At 39.3% G+C, this 20,110-nt stretch overlaps 2 protein-coding genes and 1 long non-coding RNA gene across 3 annotated transcripts; all 3 read right to left on the reverse strand.

Moving 5' to 3' along the window:
• Positions 1-4,079: 4,079 nt before the first annotated feature.
• LOC122775888 (chitin synthase chs-2-like) lies at positions 4,080-13,738 on the reverse strand (the record flags this gene model as incomplete). The annotated part of the gene is made up of 16 exons (XM_044036096.1): positions 13,689-13,738; positions 13,403-13,577; positions 12,710-12,811; positions 12,454-12,595; positions 11,890-12,090; positions 10,668-10,783; positions 9,618-9,786; positions 9,196-9,375; positions 8,844-9,122; positions 8,228-8,420; positions 7,782-7,822; positions 7,608-7,672; positions 6,991-7,101; positions 6,693-6,907; positions 4,931-5,009; positions 4,080-4,109 (listed from the first exon to the last, which is right to left on the reverse strand). Coding segments are annotated over exons 1-16 (2,130 nt in total), but the record flags the coding sequence as incomplete, so codon positions are not given.
• Positions 13,739-13,760: 22 nt separating this feature from the next.
• LOC122775996 lies at positions 13,761-14,466 on the reverse strand. The gene is made up of 3 exons (XR_006361153.1): positions 14,403-14,466; positions 14,038-14,133; positions 13,761-13,850 (listed from the first exon to the last, which is right to left on the reverse strand). It is a non-coding gene; the product is annotated as an uncharacterized LOC122775996 (long non-coding RNA).
• A 1-nt stretch (position 14,467) lies between these two features.
• LOC122775889 lies at positions 14,468-15,858 on the reverse strand (the record flags this gene model as incomplete). The annotated part of the gene is made up of 3 exons (XM_044036097.1): positions 15,767-15,858; positions 14,735-15,614; positions 14,468-14,586 (listed from the first exon to the last, which is right to left on the reverse strand). Coding segments are annotated over exons 2-3 (942 nt in total), but the record flags the coding sequence as incomplete, so codon positions are not given.
• Between the last annotated feature and the right edge of the window lie 4,252 nt (positions 15,859-20,110).

A 20,110-nucleotide genomic window follows, 5' to 3' on the forward strand; every position in this document is an offset into this window, starting at 1 on the left:
GAAAGAATAAATCTGCCTCCTGTGAAAAGTCATTGTATTTTTAATGTTTTACTGAGAGAGATCAATATTTTCTCAGCTTGTACTTGATATAAAAAGTTGGAGAAACATCTAGATATATATATAGAATTATATATGCAGTACTGTGCAGAGGTCTTTTGTTGTTTTAGCAATGCTATAACGACAATAGAGGATAATTATTTCTATTTCACTTTACTGGAACACATCCAGAAAATATGTATGCAGTTTTTTGTTGTTTAAAAAAAACAAACAAAAAAAAACCTTCCTGTATAGGTGTCAAGTGTTTAGTGTGATCTACCCTTACACTTGAACAATAACACAGCTCTGTCAATACTGGAGTGGAACCTTAATTAATGTTACTGGTAAATCCTGTGTTTGTCCTACTATTTCATTGAAAGAAATATCTGCTGTAAAAAACGTCTATAGCGCCAGGTTTATTCAAGACATGCTTGAGCATGACATACACATGTTGCATGAGTTAAACTCATTGACAGCTCGCTAATATACAGTATAAGACCAGCTTTAAGTCACATCACTTCATTCCAAATTCCAATGAGCACAGAATTTGACAGACAGAAAAAACAACAGAGCTTTTGCACAGTACTGTATATTTTCAAATATAATTATAATTACCCAATATAAGAACATGCCAGGCAGCTTTGATAAAGGGCCCCAACATATAATTTTATTTTGGGCCCCATGAAGGCTCGGTCCGGCCCTGCTTCTGTTAAAATTCCCACTATTTTCTATATTTCCTTTCCTCTCTTTGTAAATGTTGATGTTTTGCGGAACTTTACATGTTTTCACATGTCTCTGTACAGGTGACACCAACTGCATTCTGTCTGTCCTGGGGGAGGGATCTCTCTTCTGTGGCTCTGTGGTTTTTATCCCTGTACAAGCGGTTTTGTGGAGTCTTGAGGGTCTAAGAACAGAGGGCTGCACAGGCCAACTGTGTTTGTGATGATGGGCTTTATCAATCAAACAGACTTGACTTGAGGAATCGTGGCTGGTGTGGAGGAGCAGAACTAAAGACAAGCATAGCCTGTGGCCAAGTGGAAAGGGAACTTGGCTTGTCACTGGTTCAAGTCCTCACCAGGTCGAAAGGGCTGGGGTACCCCGGAGCAAGGTACCCAACCCCCATCGCTCCCTGTGTGCTACTCAGTGTGGCAGCCCGCTGCTCCTAATTCTAGGATGGGTTAAATGCAGAGAATAATTTCCCTAAGGGGACATATAAAAAATAAAAAACATTTATTTAAAGCGAGGACAGAAAACTGACTGGAAGTTTAAGTGAATGATATAACACAACAAGCAGGAAAAACAATCTGACAACAGACTGAAGACAAAGTGGGTGATTAAGTGATTGCCCACAGGTGCACTCATCAGAGGAGCAGGTTCCAGGTGTAGCCACACACACACACACACACAAAATTCCGTCAGGCTGTTCACTGAGAGGTTAAATGCTGCCCTCTACAGTTCAAAGTACTAAATTACAGTTCTTCTATTTTAACCCCTAATCATTATGACCTAAGCCTGTTCTGTAGGTCTCTGCTTTGAAAATCGCACACTCACAATGAAATGAGTATATCTCTGGTGTCAAGTCAAGGTCTTTTTGAATACTTTGGGTGTGTCATAGTAAATGGAACACTTGTGGGATTTGCTAAGATGCGTAAATATCAGCACATGTGTTACTGGTGAAAAGAGTAAATGAAGATGGCGCACACAAAAAATGAAAAGAATTCAGGTTCGCCTGAAAAAAAAGCCATTTCAGGATGAGCATCTCTTTAGATTGATGCAGCTGGAGCTATAAACTTCAATCAAAACTATCAAGTACAACACGTGAACACCATCTCTGCAAAGTTTGACTTTGATCAAGTGAAGCAGAACGTAATTAGAAAGGGTTTTAGTACAGAAAGTACACGCAAGGTCTCTTTTGGCACATTTTGGCAACATACGTGCCATTTGTATTTTCTCATGTATTCAACTACTTATTTCATTTTTTTCTATCACTATTAGCGTTTAATAACACAGTTTTGGTTGTCTATCAAAGTTCCAGCGGACTTCAATATATTTCCCTTTCCAAAAACGAACACCAGATGGCTCAAAATTTCATTTTCTTAAAACCACAAAGTTTATTGGGAGGATATAGGTTTGGGAAGAGTAGGGTGACTCAGAATTTTGTTTAATATCTTGTTTTGTTAAAATCTGTATTGTAAAATATGTTAGTTTTACATTTTGAACTTCTCAGAATTTGTACAAACCCTAATATTGTATATTAATTCAATAATGAATAAAAACTTATTTGAACCAAATACATTGTCATAGATAGATGGAATCAAAAGATTTAAAGTGTAGAATGATGAAAGTGTGACTACGTCTGAATAGAGTTGCTTCAAGTGAACCTTTAACAGTTTGACATTTTAAAGACACGTTTAGATATATTCAGATATCTAAACATTGTTTGACTCGAGGTATTTGCTTTTATTTTGTAGTTGAACATTTACTCATTTAGTTCACATTTTCACGTTTTATTCTAATGTTAGAAAAAATAAATACTGGTTTGATGTAAATGACACAACTATAATTAATGCAATTTAAAGTGGATACAAAAATAATGAATAAGAATAAATAAATAAAGGTATTAAAAGCCAACGGAAATAAGTAGGTTTCAAGCAGAGACTTAAAACGCTCTGGGTCTGGGCTGAATGTAGTGAGACAGACTGTCCCACGAAAGGCTCTGTCCCCTCCGGACTCAGGACTCATTCTTCACAGGAAGCCCCAATCGATGTGATGTGATCACATTGCCTTGCCCCGTCAACAGTTTGGTTAAAAACTGGTTAGAATTGTACAATGTACTAAGGACTAAGTCACTGAAAATATATTTATTTTTATCAGGTTTATCTGATTATCTTATAATTGTTGTGCCCCGTTTTGTGTGAAAATGATGTAGTTTATGTGTGATTTTCAGTTGAAATAAATACGTTTACTGCAGTGCAGTCACAAAATGTTGTTCAGTGAATGTTTTTTTAAATTAGTTATCACTTATTATTATTTAATTCCAATATTTTATCAGATAAAAAAGAAAATCATTACATTGATCTTTCTTCTTGAATATGAATTTTCCACGTGATATAGCTCTTCTAATTTTGTTTGTATTTTGTAACAGTGTCTATGTTTTTAGATGCATCAGTGTTTTCAATCCTGACTATTTATATGCAGATTTGGAATGAAGCGTTTTTAAGTTGTAAACTTAAAACATGTTGTAAACATGTGAAAAAGTGGTCAAATGTTGGAAGACAATTTCCAGGACGTGATTGAAACATGTCTCTTTACTGTGGTGCATAATACACAATTACAGTACAACGATGAAAAGAAAGAGATTACACAAAATCTGTGATTATTGTAAAAACAAATAATTGCAGTCAGATTTTTGTATATATATATATATATAGACTAAAAAGACATTTAAACTGTAGTCAATGTTCACTTAAATATATATTTTTTAAAAGACACACACACATTCACACACTGGTTTCCATGACTTCAGAGGACATTACATTGACTTACATTATTTCATGGAGACTTACTCTAACCTTAACTATAATTGCTACCTGACCCTGACCATAACCTTAACCTAACTTTAAAACATGTCTTCACCTTAAGGTGTAGAAATTTGCATTATTGGAATTTTTGTCCACATAATGAAGACAAGTCCCCATAAAGTGACTGTGTATTTAGGTCCCCACAACATGAGGAATACCAGGTAGACACACACACACACATAGTTTCATGCTTTGTCAGCTTCCATGGAAACACAGTCATAAGGGTTGTACGATGATCTCAGCGCCAAACTTTGAAGTCGATTTTAATAATTGAAATAAGGTAAAGTCAGAGTTGGTTTCTCTAAAAGTGCTGGATTAAGAAGTTCTTCAGGTTTACACCAGAGACCCGTGGTCGTGGCTTCTGTTGAGCAGATTTGGAAACAAGAAGTGGTCGCTGTCTTCGTCGCTGTCTTCGTCGCTGTCGTCGTCGCTGTCGTCGTTGTTGTCGTCGTTGTTGTCGTCGTTGTTGTCGTCGTTGTCGTCGTCTTTGACCTGTAGAGAAGAACTTTCATCAGTTCATGCCCCTGTCACTTCACCACACCTTGAACATCACACCTCCACTTAATACCATCCCACGCTCTCCCATAGCTGTGGCAGAAGGGTGGGGACAGAAAGTTGTGCATGCTCCATCTAATTTAGTCTTTCATAACATGAAAATTGCCAGTTGTAAAAAAAACACAACACTCATGTCAACCATCTGACAATGACAGGCACATAATTCAAACATAACAATGACTTTGTATGTCAGTTATCTGATAATGACAGACAACCGTATGCTTATGCTTGACATGCTTAGTCAAGCATACGAATAGCTTTAGGCTCTTGTTCCTTACAGTGCCAGAACATTAACATTTACACTCAATTACTAATTCATGTAGGTAGGTGAACTGCATTATTACCTGAGCAACATGGAAAAATATGCGTATGAAGTGAGTAGTGGTTATTGTTCATCTGCTGTATCTGCTGTTCTCACATGGTATATGGACAGTGGAGTACTGTCCGATGTAGCAGTGGCCAGCTTTCTTCAAAATAACTTCAATGTGTTTCATAAACACTTAAATTATATTTTCATCACATGTGCAAACACTCATGCAGGCCACTATACTTTTGCTATTGGCTGAATAATCAGCGTTCAACTTTTTCATGCTTCAAATTATCGTTATTCTGTGGCAGTTTAAATACCCAGGATCAGTCGCACTTACTCTGCCTGACTATGTAAAGAGCCTTGAGATAATGTATGTAGTGATTTAGCAATACATTTAGTAGTAGTGGTGGTGGTAGTAGTATAGTGGTGATGTGACAGTTGTTTGTACCTCTTTGGTTGGCTGTTGTTCTTTTTTAATCTTTGACTCTGTGTCCAGATAGGCCACATAATGGATTAGGGTGGAGACTCTGAAACAAAAACACACACACACAGAAATTACAACAACATAGTTTGAATAAACACAAAAACCAAAAACACATGCATGTCCTAAGAAAATGCAGCTGCGAATACTGAATACTACCTATTTCTTTTTGCCACTTTTACATGCACAGTAAAATCAAGCTAAGGTCCTAGTACGACTAAGACAGGCAATTGGACAACTTGCAGAGTCCGAGTATACATGCGGAGGATAAAATCGAAGCTAGCATGTATTGAATCAGTTTCCTGATTTGACTTTTACAGAAAAACAGTGAAAGGTGAAATGGAGGGTGAGATGGACGGTGCTGTGATTCTGTATGTTGTTCTTGTTAATCATAAAACAAATTAGATGGAGCTGAGTCGACAGATTTCTTCACTTTGTTGATTTATAAGAATCCCTTATTAGCAATGCCCTAAAGATTGATATAAATAAATAAATAAATAAATAAATAAATAAAGAAGAGGCTCGTCTTCCTGGGGTCCATAACAAAAAACAACATTAAAAACACAGAAAAAACTAATAATATGTGGGATACATGATTAGAATGGCTTTGAAACGGGAACCCCCCCATCAAAATGTCATTTCATTTAATTTATTTCATGTGAATAATAAGTTGTATGTCTTCATTTTATTTCATATTGTTAGTATTATTATTGTTGTTTAAATTAGTCTGGTAGCTGGGTATAGCAGACAATAGCGCACACATTACTGTAAAGGAGTTCATTATGAAAGTGTACAAAGAAAATGGTAAGAATTACATACGGGCAGGCAGTAGCCTGGGCAGCTATGCGCTCGCGGTGCGAGGCAGCCGCGAGGGTCCTCAGTGGTTAAGGACCAGCGCGCGAAGCATCGAGTAGCGATTGTAGCCATGCATGTTAAAACGGCCGTGTTTACAGGTGAGTAGCCGCAGACAATGCACATTAATAGTATGAGATGAAGTGCGAGGTAAAATTAAGATATGAACCGGAAAGTATATCCGTGAAGTGAATGTGTGTGTGGAATATTAACGATCACAGGACGTAATGACGGCGAGAGATGCGCACCTGATATATGCGAGGGAAAAGAAGTGCGTCTGTGGTTGGGAGTGAGGAAGAAGTGTGAATGGTGTGGTGTGTGTTGTGGCCATGGATGTATTATAAGAATATAATATAATATAATATAATCTTATAATACATCCATGGTTGTGGCTCGCTCTAGTTATTGAGCAGATGATGTATGTTGCAATAGTTGTGAATTCAAAGTAATGTTTTATTGTGTTAATAATTTGTTGTCATGGCAAAGATATGGAAATATTGCAATTTATGTTCTTTATTATTTGTAGGATTATGTTGTGCAATGCAGAGAGGATCTGAGTAGTATTTGTGTAAATATGATGATGTGTATTTTTGGTCCTCAGTAAGGACTAGCGCGCAAAGCATCGTGTAGCGATTGTAGCCATTCATGTTAAAACGACCGTGTTTCTGTGTTTATAATAAAATAAAAATGATCCTTCAATAACTACACACTGGAGACTCCTTTTTCCCATTCCACGTGTGTAACAAATAAACACAACTGAAATTGTACAATAACGCTGTTATTGTACAATTCAGTGCTTCCATTCAAGTATGAATTGTGGGAAGAATGTAGAAACTGAAAAATGGCAGAAACATTCCTCCTTGCTCTGATTGGTTACCTGTGCCACAGCATAGACAGGAACTGGATGAGCACCACAAAGGCGAAGGAGAAAATGAACATGAAGCCGAGTGGGTCGATGTACATGTATTGTCCTGTGAACTCCATGTTGGTGTCGAGCTTCGGCACCTGGATGGCGATGTTTGCGTCTGCCAGCTGGAGGGTAAAGGTCATCACGAGCCAGACAGCGTTGCACATGAAGTATGCGAATGTCATCTGCAAGACAAACTGATTTGTTTACATCTATCTCGACTGTCATGGCATTTTGCAGACGTGTTGACAAACTGATGCATTAATACCTTGTTTCTCAGTGCCTTGAGTTTCTCAGCCATTAGCTTCTGTTTCTTTTTGTCGTCGGGCAGAGGCTCCAGGTATTTTGACGTCAGTTCTCTAAAAAAATGCTCCTCGTCCTGCATAGTGATGCAAATCCATCCAGTAAATCTCTACCTCACAGTTGAACAATCATAGCTCATCTATATTTATTTTAATTAAAAAAAAAAAATTGCATTTGCCTTCATCATTTTCACATTGCACGGAGTAATTAATTGCTTTTTGGTCAATCACACCTACTTTCTAAACTGGAAATGTGTTGCCAAATAGTTGTTTTCTTAGCACCATGCGCTCTGTTCAAGAACATACGACGGCATCTTCAAATAATTTATTTTTCTAACTTCTCAAGTGCAAGGCATGAAGTCAGACTTGATCCTGACAGACAATTAAATCAAAGAGTTTACAGCCCTAAACGTCAACTTTGTAATCAACAGTTTGCATAAGCAACCATTATGATAACATGCAGTGCATTTGATAATGGAGGTGAGGTTAGGTTTAAAACAGGTATTTTACAAACATTGTTCAGAACAAGAGATTTATGAAAAGTTATGAAAAAATTAATAAACAAGAAAAGGAAAACACACACCTGGTGGAGTTGACCCTCTCGCAGTTGCATGTCCTCAGACAAACTCTGTAGCTGTGAGACCCAACCTGAAGAAAAGAGCAAGCCAGAAGTGAAATATTAGTCAATATCAGCACATGAGAAATCAACTTTGTTTTTCTTAAACTCTGTTTTGCTAAATCAGAAGGAAACACTCACACTGGTTCGGACAGACGACTGCAGGAGGCTCCTCGACTCTGCTACAAAATTATAAACCAAACATTAGCAGCATATCAGTGAAGGAACCAGTGCAACTCTTATGAGGTTAAAGATGAAGCTGTCGTCCATTTACAAAATAACATTAGTTTGTCTGAATAATCTATTCTGAGACATTATGTCGTGCTAATCTTTCACTTAAGGTATTTCAAACTTGATCGACTGAAGCCAATGACACACATTTTGCTTATAGTTGGAATTGACATTGTGGATTCTGACCAAGACAATATGCAGTACAGTACATATGAAAACCAATTAGAAATATTGACTGACAATGTATTTTATTAGTGTTTTTCCCTCAGTGACTCAGCCATGAGTTTTCAATTGTTTATGAAGAGTTAAAACACATTTTCTAGAAACCTTAAATCAGTCAAATGGTCACTTCTCACCTCTGCTCTACCTGGGGAATTTCAGGAATCCTTTCATCCACAACAATTGTGTTCTGGGGCTGAGGTCCGTACTGCTCTTCCTGAAAAATCATGCTGTTCTGCCTGCTGACGACGACCTCCTCGCCTCTGCATCCTCGCCAGACTTTTCTACAGCAATTTGACTGCGTGAAGATCTCTGTGAGTTTGTTTTTCACTGTAACGAAGAAGAGGAAATAACAGTTTCAGTTCAAGCTGGATGTTAAATGAAGCAGCTGTGTGTCACAAACAGTTTAAAGTTTATTAATAACAGGTTCTGTCTGAATGACGAGTGGTTGAAATGAGAACTAAAGCATTTTTAAATCCTAACTGATTAGAACAAATGTGATTGCGGAACGTTACCAAACATGAAAGAGCCTAGTAGTTAGGAGCTAGTAGCTGTGGCGTCTGCATGATGTCATGGTTGTGAGGACAGAATTAACAGCTGGAGGTGGTTCGGAAATAAATAAGAAATAACAAGAAACAAGTGTGTTGTTTTACAGGGCTAGATGTTGCTAGCTGTCTGGTTGGGGAAACTTCTTGATTTGCTCGAGCTCATTGGTTATTGTGGGTTTATACACATGCATACTATAGTATTTACTTTTCTGTGCTGTGGTTAGTGGGGGTGCAGCCACAGGTGCACCAGGTCCAGGAGGGGCCACCGTCTCCCTGGTTCCCCAGGACACGTTGTTCATGTTGACCATGCTGTAAATGGCCAGCAGCAGGTAGGCACTGGGGATGCAGAGGATGTAAAGCAAGCCATAGACCACCAGACCAACCTCCTGAGGATGCATGATGGCCGTGAGCAGGTAAAAGCAGGCAAGGGCGATGATGAAGAGGCTGCTCGGAGTCATGATAGTTTTTTCAGCCATCATGGTGGCTGAAGGACACGAGAAATGAGATTAGCAAACTGTCTCAGGCTTTGAGGATTGCTGGATTTGCTTCTGACGCACCTATTAGGACGAGTGCTGATATCATCATGAGGAAGCCATAAAAGGTGCTCAAGACTGCAGCAATTTTAATCTGAGTGTCAGACTTGATCTTGAAGCTGATGCCGAGGAAAATGGCGGGTGGTATCACAGCCAGGACCAGAGCAGCATTGGGTGTAATATTCAAAAGTACAGTGAAGCTACCTGGGAGTCAGAAAGGAACAAAGAACTGCTTTTACAAGCTCTGTCAGTGGAAGCGTGAGTGACCTAATTTACTTATAATACCATATAATTATTAGCCTTTCTTGTTGTTTCCTTCTCTAATAACAAGAACAGAAGCATTGTTCCTATTTAACCAATGAATGACAGGATTACCACTTGTTCTTGTGTAATCTGTAACCAAATGTTTGTTTATATTTTGTTTAGAATAATCCAGTAGGCCTGACCTGCAATCATGAGGACTACAGTGGATGGTGAAAGGATGGATGAGGCCAAGTTGAAAAGCTGGTAGAGCATGTAGGGTCTGGACATGGACGGGTTCCTGTTCACAATCAGGGAGGCGGAGCCAAGCAAGTCTATGACGTTTGCCATGGTGGACGGTCCCCATCGACGACGCTGTAGCCAACAAAGAATATGTTAATTTTCTGCAGTGTGACACACTGGTGACCTTTCAACTGTGATTGGCTGCAGTCAAGGATAAGCACAGTGGATGCTACCAACTGCAGGGTAGGAGCCTAAAAATTGCAGCCGTCCATCAGCTGACACTTTATACTTACTGTCTCATGTTTGTGAGTGACATTGTAGCTTTTTCAGTTGCAAGTATGAGGGATGTATTGAAGATGAGCAGTGTTTCACATTTGTCTTTCAATTGTGTCTCAACCTTAAACTGAGAATACTGAATATATATTTAACTGACACCAAATCCACAAACACTTTTTCCAGTTTACGACAGAATTTCTAACCGTCTCGTTAAGTCCAGCATGCATCACATTAAGTCAGTGGTGCACAGATTCTAATCCTCTCAGATTAGTCCCAGTAAACAGTCCCTTTTCAAAGAGGTGACCTCTCATAGTTCTTTAAGGAACTAAATTTGACTCCACAATTACAATGTCAATCTAACAAAACAGAGATAGTTGCTAGTTGACATTGTAAACTGACAGGACTAATTATGTAGTCATCACTTCACATAATAGAGTGAGCAGAGCCATTGAGGCAACAGAGGGTTTATCACGCAAAATGCTGCAGGAGCGAGTCACTAATTACTAACCACTGCTTTCCTCTACCGACAGCTGTCAGTCTATTTCAAAAATTACTCCCAGCTTCTTGAGAAATGCACTTGCTCTTGTACATAATTCTTAATCTTTGAGGTATAAGACAAACAACCATTCACCCTCACAGGGACAAAATGCAAAGTCTCCACAGAAATCTACATCTGGAACTGACACCACAGAACAGAGAAAATATTTGACACACTTTTGAGCACTTCCTCTTATTACCTGGTTGTAAAACTCCTTAAACTCCTCTGGGGCATTGGTATAGGCATCAGAGGCGGCGTTGTACTCCACCCTCCATCCCTGCTTTAACAGCAGAGTGCACAGCCAACGATCCTCACCTACACAAACAAACACAGAGACCGAAATTATTTAGTCCCACACACCTTGTGGTAGATGAGATATTCATGTACACGTGGAAAGAGTTCAACTTATATGTATTAATTACTAGAAACACACACCATTTATGTGGTCAATTTGTCAAGGAAGTAAAAATGACTCCGCTTCATCTGTTTATAGTTTAGTATGTGTAGACCTGTGTGTTTGATATGGGTGACCATAATTATGTTTACTGTTAATGGCAGCTTGTATGCCGTAACATTGACTTCAACCACATAAATCTAGGCTCGTCAAGTCTTTACAGCTCAAACAACCATTCACTCTGTTTAGGGAACGTGTGTAGGGAACGTGTGTACCATTCCGATCATGACGTAACGTCCATTCCAAGGCATGCAGGGCAGTAATAAAGATAACATTTAGGACAAGAAAAGAAAGAAGATAATAATAATAATTTGGTTCGAGACAAGCCGAGGTAGAGGCGTGGAGTGTTGAGCCTCCACATCTTCCGCCGCCGACTAAAAACACATTTCTTTCGACTCCACCTCGACTAAGACAAAAAAAAAATCTCCCTTATGAATAGCACTTTATAGTTTGACTTACTTGAAGCTCTTACTTACTTATTGTAAGTCGCTTTGGATAAAAGTGTCTGCTAAATGACATGTCATGTAATGTAATGTAATGAGTGCGGTGGGTCAGTTGTAGAAATGGTGAGAGAAGACACAGGAGGAGGAGGGTTGGAGTTGCAATCTTGTAGTGTGTCCCCAGTTTAAGATTTGACAGAACAGGCAAATAAGGCAAACACTTATTAACCTTTTCTGCCAAATAAATGAAAAGCATGTTTAAATGCAGCAATGTCTCTCTGCTAATTAAAAAAAAGTCTCACATCACTTTGATTTTAGATTGTTACAATGATGCGCCTGATGAAGCTGCCCCATTCTTTCAACTTTTGCATAATTGTCCTTGAGAATATCTGACTAAAGAAATCTGTAAATGATGGATTATTAGGATGTAGATCTGATGCTGCTGTATGGTCCAGTTCCACCCCTATAACTTATCACTTATGTTGAGCATGTTAGCAACAGCATGCGCTGTCTGTTTGAAGTGTTACCTTGGTCGTACTGAATGTAATGTTGTGCTTGGGAGGCCTTGATGGTGTATTTTTTCATCACGTTATCATCCATGAGAGCCTCGGCTCTGAAGAGACTGAAGCAACCGGGGCTGCACAGCACACAGCCAAACACGTGCTCTGATGCTTTGTGAAGCCAGTGACCCACAGCATATTCAAACTTCTGGTACCAAACCATTGGACCTGCCAGATCCAAAGAGAAGTAACATGTTACTGGACGCTAATAATAAAACAACAAACTCAATTCTAAATCAGACATTATTCAGATTATGATGTTTAAATTACTTTCTAAGGAAATATTCAATGATAAAGTCAAAGATGTGAGCACAAACTCATTTTCCAACTGACAAAAATTGTGCAAATCCACTAATGTATATTCATTCATTCATTAAGGCCCAGTCATCATAGTCTGGTTATGGCTCACATCAGCGATGGGGTTAAATGTTCTAAATGTATACAGATTTGTCCACATCTCACATGGTTTTATTTATTTGTAACTTCTAATCACTTCTCTGTTTTGTTTTGTTTTTTCTCCATTTTACACACCCGATCCAGTCGGGTGGATCCGACCACACGCTGCCCCGACACGCGGGTACAGTTTCAACCGATCTATGAGCAGCATCACAGCAGCCGGGTGGAAGTCTGTATCTCCATCTAAAGCCAGGAGGTAGGTGTTTTGCTTCTCTTTCTGTTGAAACACACACAGGAATATACTGTATGTTTATCCATTTGAATGCATCAGTACGTTCAGACTGTCATGTAAACATGTGTGTGTGTAGGTGAATGATTTCTCTCATCTCACCTGTAGCTCTTTTTTTAGCTTAGCCTCGTCCTCTCCTTTATCCAACCTCTTGTAATACTTAGCTGCAACTTTCCAGCCCAAGAGATAGTACAAGTACATGACCTGGAAAATGTCAAACACACATTAGAAGCTCAGGGCTGTCAATGTGGAAAAGCTAGCCATAGCAAGCTACAATGCAACCGAAATATGCCAAAAACACAGAAAATTATTGTCTGGTTTCTCCTTCCTTCTGTTGTCAAAGTGTGAATTTTGTTGTCAAGACTCAGTTCACACAACTGCAGACACCACCATTTAAAAGCTATGACCCACATCATGGAACAGAATTAGCTGTTGGTTAGTCATTAGCTCAGAAAGTTAACTATTAGCACAGCGTCTCAGAGTTAAAGGACTTGTAATAATAATATTTTTTGTTACAATAAAGACAAAGTTGCATGTTGAAGCATTTTCCCTACAGTACTGCAGTTTTTCAATTAATTCAGTAAAGTGTTGTGTACAATACTGATGTGACTGTAACTTAATAGCTTGCTGTAGCGCATTGGACATCATTATGAGAAGTAACGCTAAACCGAACCAAACACCAAAACACATGCTTACTTCTGGTACTTGCTCAATTTGTCTCTGACAAATACTGTATCTTTTGCATTTTAACGAAATGGGAGGATTATTAAAAATCCAAATTGCATATTTTCCTACCTGTGACCATCTCTTTTTGTGGCGGATGAGTGTCTTGTCCTTGAAGTGAATCACCAGAGTGTTCCCATGAGGCATGGTGACCACCACACGCCCTCCGTACGGTGTCCTCATGAGTGTCTGTTCAGGGACCTGCTGCTGCTTCTCGAATAGGCCTTTATCCATGTTCACAAAATAACTGAGGACAGTGTGTAGAAGAAACTTCAGCTTCACTCTGTACCTGCTCGAGATCACTGTTCAGTCTCTCACATTCTTTGTAAATGATCTGTCACAATTTGACATATTTTACCTGTAAACTTCTTTAATAATTTCCACAAGCATCTCTGCATATTCATTGACGTGGCGGCCTTCACTCCCTGGAACATCTCTGAAGGCGTCGTCAAAGTAGACATGGCCTTCAAAGGCCACATCACTGGTTCCTTTTTCCTTCTTTGGCCGATACTTGTCCAAGCTGGGGAGTTAAAACAATGACAAGAAGCTATTTTGGTGGTACTGATGGAACTGAAATAGCTTGGGCTCCTGTAGTCAGCATTTGCTTACACCTATCTACTTTCACGTTAGCATGACAACAAAACTTAAGCATTTTAGAAAAAGTAGAAGACAAATCATCATCCACAGCCTTCTTCATCTTCTCTTACCGAAATATTGAAATGATTATCTTCATCATCTCATCTAATGTCTCGTGCCACATTGTTGCACAGAGGAAGACTTTTACTGGTTCCAGTGGTGTGAATCTGGAGGTGAAAAACAATAGATATTTGCAGTTTTGTGGGTCAGACTCAAGTGCAGAGGGACTTTTGGTACTGCAGTCAAAATGAATCTGGCAGCCCGACATCAAAACTAAGGTGCGTAATAGAAACACAATAGGATAGATTTTTAACATTTTTTAACAGGTCCCCTCCCGATTTTGTCTACCCTGTTTCTCATTTCAAATATATTTTAAATCAACAAAGAACTCGAACCCTAACTCTGAATCTGTCTTACGAACACCACACATACTTACTTCTTGTGTCTGGTGGTTGTCTGGATGTCAAATCGAGTGTTAAGTAACAGCGACTGCTCTAAAAATCCTCCCTCATACAACCTCTTGATGAACAGGTCTTGGGTCCTCTGGATGCGATACAGACTGAGGTACCAGAGGTGAAGCGTGGCCAGAACAAGGCCGAGCCACCAGGACACTGCTGAACCTGGGGGAAGGGGAATGGATGTCTCAATTATCCACACAATCTTTACTATTATGATTTATCCTTAAAACCACTTCAGGTCGCAGGTTCAAAGTCAGAACTCTAATGTATTCTCTGTGCATCATATAAGGGTTGTGAGTGTTTTTAGTACCTGTAAGCATGCCAATGTCCCACATTTTGGACATGTCCAGGAAGCACAGAGTGTGTGTTACGTCCAAAACCAGCTCTGGGAACACAGTCCCATTCAGGTTTGGGACTCTTCCATCGACTACCACGCTGCAGTAGTTTCTGAAGTCAGTGCTTGAAGTCCCATTCAGACTACGTTTGAAGTCTTCATAGTAGACGATGACAGGGATGACGAGCAGAGCCATGACAGCCAGAGATGCTAGGTAAACAGGCAGGATGAAGCACCGTCGCAGAGCGTGCATTTTACAAGCCACAACAGCAAACCATTGGCAGAGGGCTGAGGAGACGAGCTGGACCCCGATGGTGATGCCTATAATCCTTGTCTCGCGGGGTGGGATGGACCTCACGACTTCCCAGTCCATTCGAGCCAGAGGGACGTAGGCTCCGAGCACACAGGCTGTCACCACAATCCTGAGTAGGCTGGAGAGGATGTGTAGTATGTTCTGGCACCTTCGAACATCTTTACAGAGTCTCTTCAGGCGGACAGAGCTGCTGTTCTCACTGATTAATTTGAAGTAGGTTTCCCACCAGTTGAGAGACACCAAGACGGACGCACCCACGGCCAGGCCCACCCAGATGGCCATCTTGGTATCAGTGCGATCTTTCATGATGTACAAGATGACGAACAGGACATAACCGACCAAAAGGAGGAGGAAGGCTGCGATGGAGGGAAGAAGGAAGCGGTTCCTTTCCTTGGCAATGCACTGAGAAATGATCTGCAGGATCGTAGTGAAGATGGCTACACCGTTCAATATCGTCACATTGGTCACAATGTCCAAGTGTGGCATCGCAACGATGGTGAGAATAGCTGCACCTCCAGACACAAGAATCTCAAAGAAGATAAACTGGAGGAGAAACAGAAGAAGTAGAACATTAATAAACAATACTTCAACAATAAATTACTCTGATGTATTTGCCACAATAAAAATGACGACTCAGGTGCTGCAGTAGAAATACATTTCATTAGAAAAGCAAGCACTTAGTGAAGGGTTCTCACCAAAGCTGCTGTTTCTCTGGCTGGAACCCTTGCAGATTTGTAACATGCCTTCCAGATGCTCTTCTGTAAAAGAAGGACACTGGAGGTGATGAGAGCACAGCCTATACACAGTAGAGCGACAGGTTTCTGTTCTGCTCCGAGGGTCTTTGTGCCTTCATTGGCAAAGGTGATGAGGAGGAGGAAGGAAGTCTGCAGGTGAAGGAAGGTGAGAGAGTTTAGTGCTTCATGGATAAACAAAAGTAAACACAGATAATGACCACAGTTACTTACATTTTTTTTCTCAATATATTGCTAATATTCCTGTAGTATACTGCTGACACTACCAATAAAAACCTAAAGTAAGTTGAAGAATAATCCTTAAGTATCACTAGTTGTTTGCAAAGATTCTTAAATATTCTACCCACATATTACTGATCCCACCAAAAAATGTTACAAGAATGTTAATAAGATATAATATTTACAATCTTTAGGAATCATGATGACTGGGAAGATGAAGGCTTTTCATTATGATTGTGATAATGCAGAATGAATCACTAGATCTCAATCATGGCGAAAAAACACTGCATTTTTTAACAATTTTCTCTTTTCTCGATTATCCCAATTGTAACAATCCATGTTACAATTCTCCCATCCCCACTCATCTGCACATGGAAATGTAAAGAAGAAGAACAAACCTTGCTACACAGCGCCAACCCAAACACAAGCAGAGCAACAACACACAGGGAGACAAATTTGAGTAGTTTGATCATTTTCCAGGGAGTTTGTTCATCCTCGAATACGGGGAGTTCTCGGCAGGTGTCCCATGGTCTCCTGAATTATGACAACAAAAGATTCAGTATGATCATGTTAAAAGCTTTTGCTGGAAAAGGATATTATAGAATAATCATGAAGAAACTGAACAAACCACTTTAAAGCTACCTTTGGCTAACTTTTAGCCAACTTTATTTTTTCCCTGTGTTACCTACTGAACAGCAATGAGGAGGGCGTGCTTAAAATATGGCATTACATTGTTTGAAAGGTTGATGCAAATCAATGCGTTTCAGCCTTTCTTTTTAATAGAAAAACAGTAGATTTGTCAGTGATTATCTGTAGGCGACTGGACCCGCTTGATTTAAGTTGGCACTATCTGTCCTCTCTCTCATCTTCCTCATTCCTCAGCTCCTCAGAGTCCAAACTCCTTCCATCTTCAATGCAATGCTTGAACAATGATGAACCCTTTTCACAGCTCGACTCAACCTGAAACTGAGTCACAGGACTGAAAAAACTACATTCTTTAACTTAATGATGTCTAGACAGGGTTCCAGCCTTCAGAGGCCAAATATCTTAATTTTTCCACCAAGTATGGCGCATTTCCACCGGCTCTACTCGCCTCGCCTCGGCACGACATGGCATGATTAGGTTGCTTCTCCACTAAAAAAAAGTACCTACTTAACGTGGGCGGAGTCATCACTGCACAACTTTGTTTTATACGCAACACATATACGTTTTAACTTATCTACAATTCGGCACTGTTCGGCTTGATTTCTGTCCACACGTCTCCGGAGAACAGCCTCCTACTCCACGGACTACAGCGGCAACGGCCTGTGATGCCGCTTGCAATCGCTGTCCCTAAATACACCAGACTCCTCTGTTAAATATAGAGATTTCCCTTGTAGTTGTTGGAGATTAACCCACGTTTTTAGAATTGTTGAGTAGTTTCAAGAGATCTACAGTTCGGCGCTGTTTGGCTTGATTTGTGTGTGGGACTAAAAATAGTACCTGGTACCAGGTACTATGCCAGTGTAAACACTACTTAAACTGTGCCGTGCTGTGGTGTGGCATGGCGTGGCGAGGCGTGGCGTGCCGGTGGAAATGTGCCATTTGTCAGAACTGAAGAGGCTCAAGCAAGTCTTAACTCACATGACGCCTTTTACATTACATTACATCAAATGTAATTTAGCGGACGCTTTTATCCAAAGCGACTTACAATGGAATTGAGTACCATCAGCCAGGGGTGGACCATTGTGACCATGATGTCTTTCGCACACATGGTACCGGTCTTAACCACTGAGCCACTCCACACATGAATGTGCACTTTCTCGTAATGAATCTTTAGAAATGTTGTTAATATTTGCAGAGCACTTTTTTTTTGCATTTAATTTTTGAGATCTCACTCTTCTCCTTGATAAACCACAATATTATTAAAAAAAAACAAATAATTTCCACATCATGCACACCTTCCCTGTGATACATTATCAGCATTAATCAAAATAATTTAAGCAACTGCACACACTGGACAAGGTCAAGAATGCAGATATGGCTGTTTGATCATATTTAAATGTAATAATAATAACCTGTGTTTTTATAAAGAAAGAAAACTTTATTAATAAATCTAGCTAAAAGTCAATCATCATTCTTATTTTAAATGTAACTTTGTTTAATAATCAATCAAATTTGGTTTTATCATAAATAAAGTAAATAAAAAGTGTTATTCGTCAGTAATGTACTGGCTAGTCAGTTTGTTTTTTGTTTTTATTTAACCATTGGTCACCTGCTTAATGCGATTACCTTTTATAATTGCGTAATCCATGAGTTGTTTAGTCTTTTAAATGTCAAAAAATGTTGCAAAACCTGCAAACGATGATGTTTTCAAATGTCTTGTTTTGTCCAAAAAATGAATTTATTTTGCTTTAATTGTTTCTTTTTTACCAAATGTTTAATCTAAATAATTCAATCACTAAAATATCCGATACAGCAAACCACACACACTGTCAAACATGGACTATGAATAAGGATATTTGATTGATGATTTTGTGTCCTGTAAATAATAATAAATACATGTCTATTCTGTCAGATTTATGTAAATCAACAAATTAAATCAGATCCTTCCCTAAATCTTCAAATTGTAAAATAAGAAAACGTTCCACATAAAGAGCTATGTCATTTATAAATCTCAATTTTTATGTCATAAATTACATAAATTAATTAACAAAATCAGATTCCATGAATGCAGATTAATGGTATTTTGACTAACTTGTCACTTAGTAATTATCTTAATGTAAGAAGCACAAATGAGAAATGAATTGATTTAAAAGTGGACTTACTTGGGAAGCGTCCTATCTCCATCCATGTTTGCGACTTCTGTGGCGTGTTTGGCTTGACTTCACGTCATGAAACAAACGACGTGTGTCTCGTCTGCATCAAGATTCCATTGTCGCAACACCTGATTTACAACTGTGTCCAACCTCTCATTAAAGGGCAACACCCGTAACTGTGCATATGCTGCAGGCAAAAACAAAATAAAATACATTTTATTTACTTTACTGATAACCTGTGACGTCTCACCCTGGACACAATTTTTATTTTATATTACCTTTATATTACATGGGTTATATATTAAGGATTTGAAATAATTTTTATTTGGCAGAAATGGATCATTACACTTCATTTTAACTTGAACTAAATGTTCAATCGCTTTTTCTTTACCACAAAAGAGCCTATTATAGTGTATGTATATCAGGTGCTCAGTCAGCTCTAAGTAGCCGACAATATTTTATGGTGCATTCCAGGTGTATAGCTGAAAGTCAAGTTTGTGAGTTAAGGGCATGTTCCTTCATCTAGAAAAACCTCCGAAGTCACAGCGAACTCACAACATAGCTTCCACGTGTCAATCATTAAAACACTCTTCCCAGACCAGCCGAGAGACATCTGCCCAAGGACATGGCTCTGGACATGGAGGAGCAGTGGTTCTTCTCTGAGCCCCTCCCGTATGTCCAAGCTCCTCACCCTATCGCTACAGCAGAGGAAACTCTTGGCTGCCTGCATTTGTGTTCTTGTTCTTTGGGTCATTACCCAAAGCTCATGGCCATAGGTGAGGGTTGAAATGTAGATCAGTCGGTAAATAGAAAGCTTTGCCTTCCGTCTTAGCTCTTTAGATCGTATCCACCTGTCAATCTCCTATTCCATCTTTCCCACACCGATATCCCTAAACTCCCCCACTTGAGGCAGGACCTCTCTCACATCTGTTTGGGCATTTTGGGTTTCTTGCACACAGTTGGATGACAGCAACACGTTCTTGTAGTCAGTTTTTAAAGCATGGTGGAGAACACGACTTCAACTCCTTTAGAATTAGTTTTTCCGCCAACATGTTCATAGTTGATGCTTCCTAAATGTGCAAAGGAAGCGTGAGAGAGTCTTGTGAACATCCAAAGACAGACATGTCTGTCAGGAAGTAAAGACCTATGGTAAACATCAGCAAAAAAAGAGTTCAGACCAAAATGCATGAATGGGTGGAAAGCTCCAAATATGGTTAAATAAAAGGTTCATTCCAACACCAAAATATGTTTTTTTATTATACACTGTAGG

This window comes from Solea senegalensis, linkage group LG10, assembly GCF_019176455.1.
Source record: "Solea senegalensis isolate Sse05_10M linkage group LG10, IFAPA_SoseM_1, whole genome shotgun sequence".
NCBI lineage: Eukaryota > Metazoa > Chordata > Actinopteri > Pleuronectiformes > Soleidae > Solea > Solea senegalensis.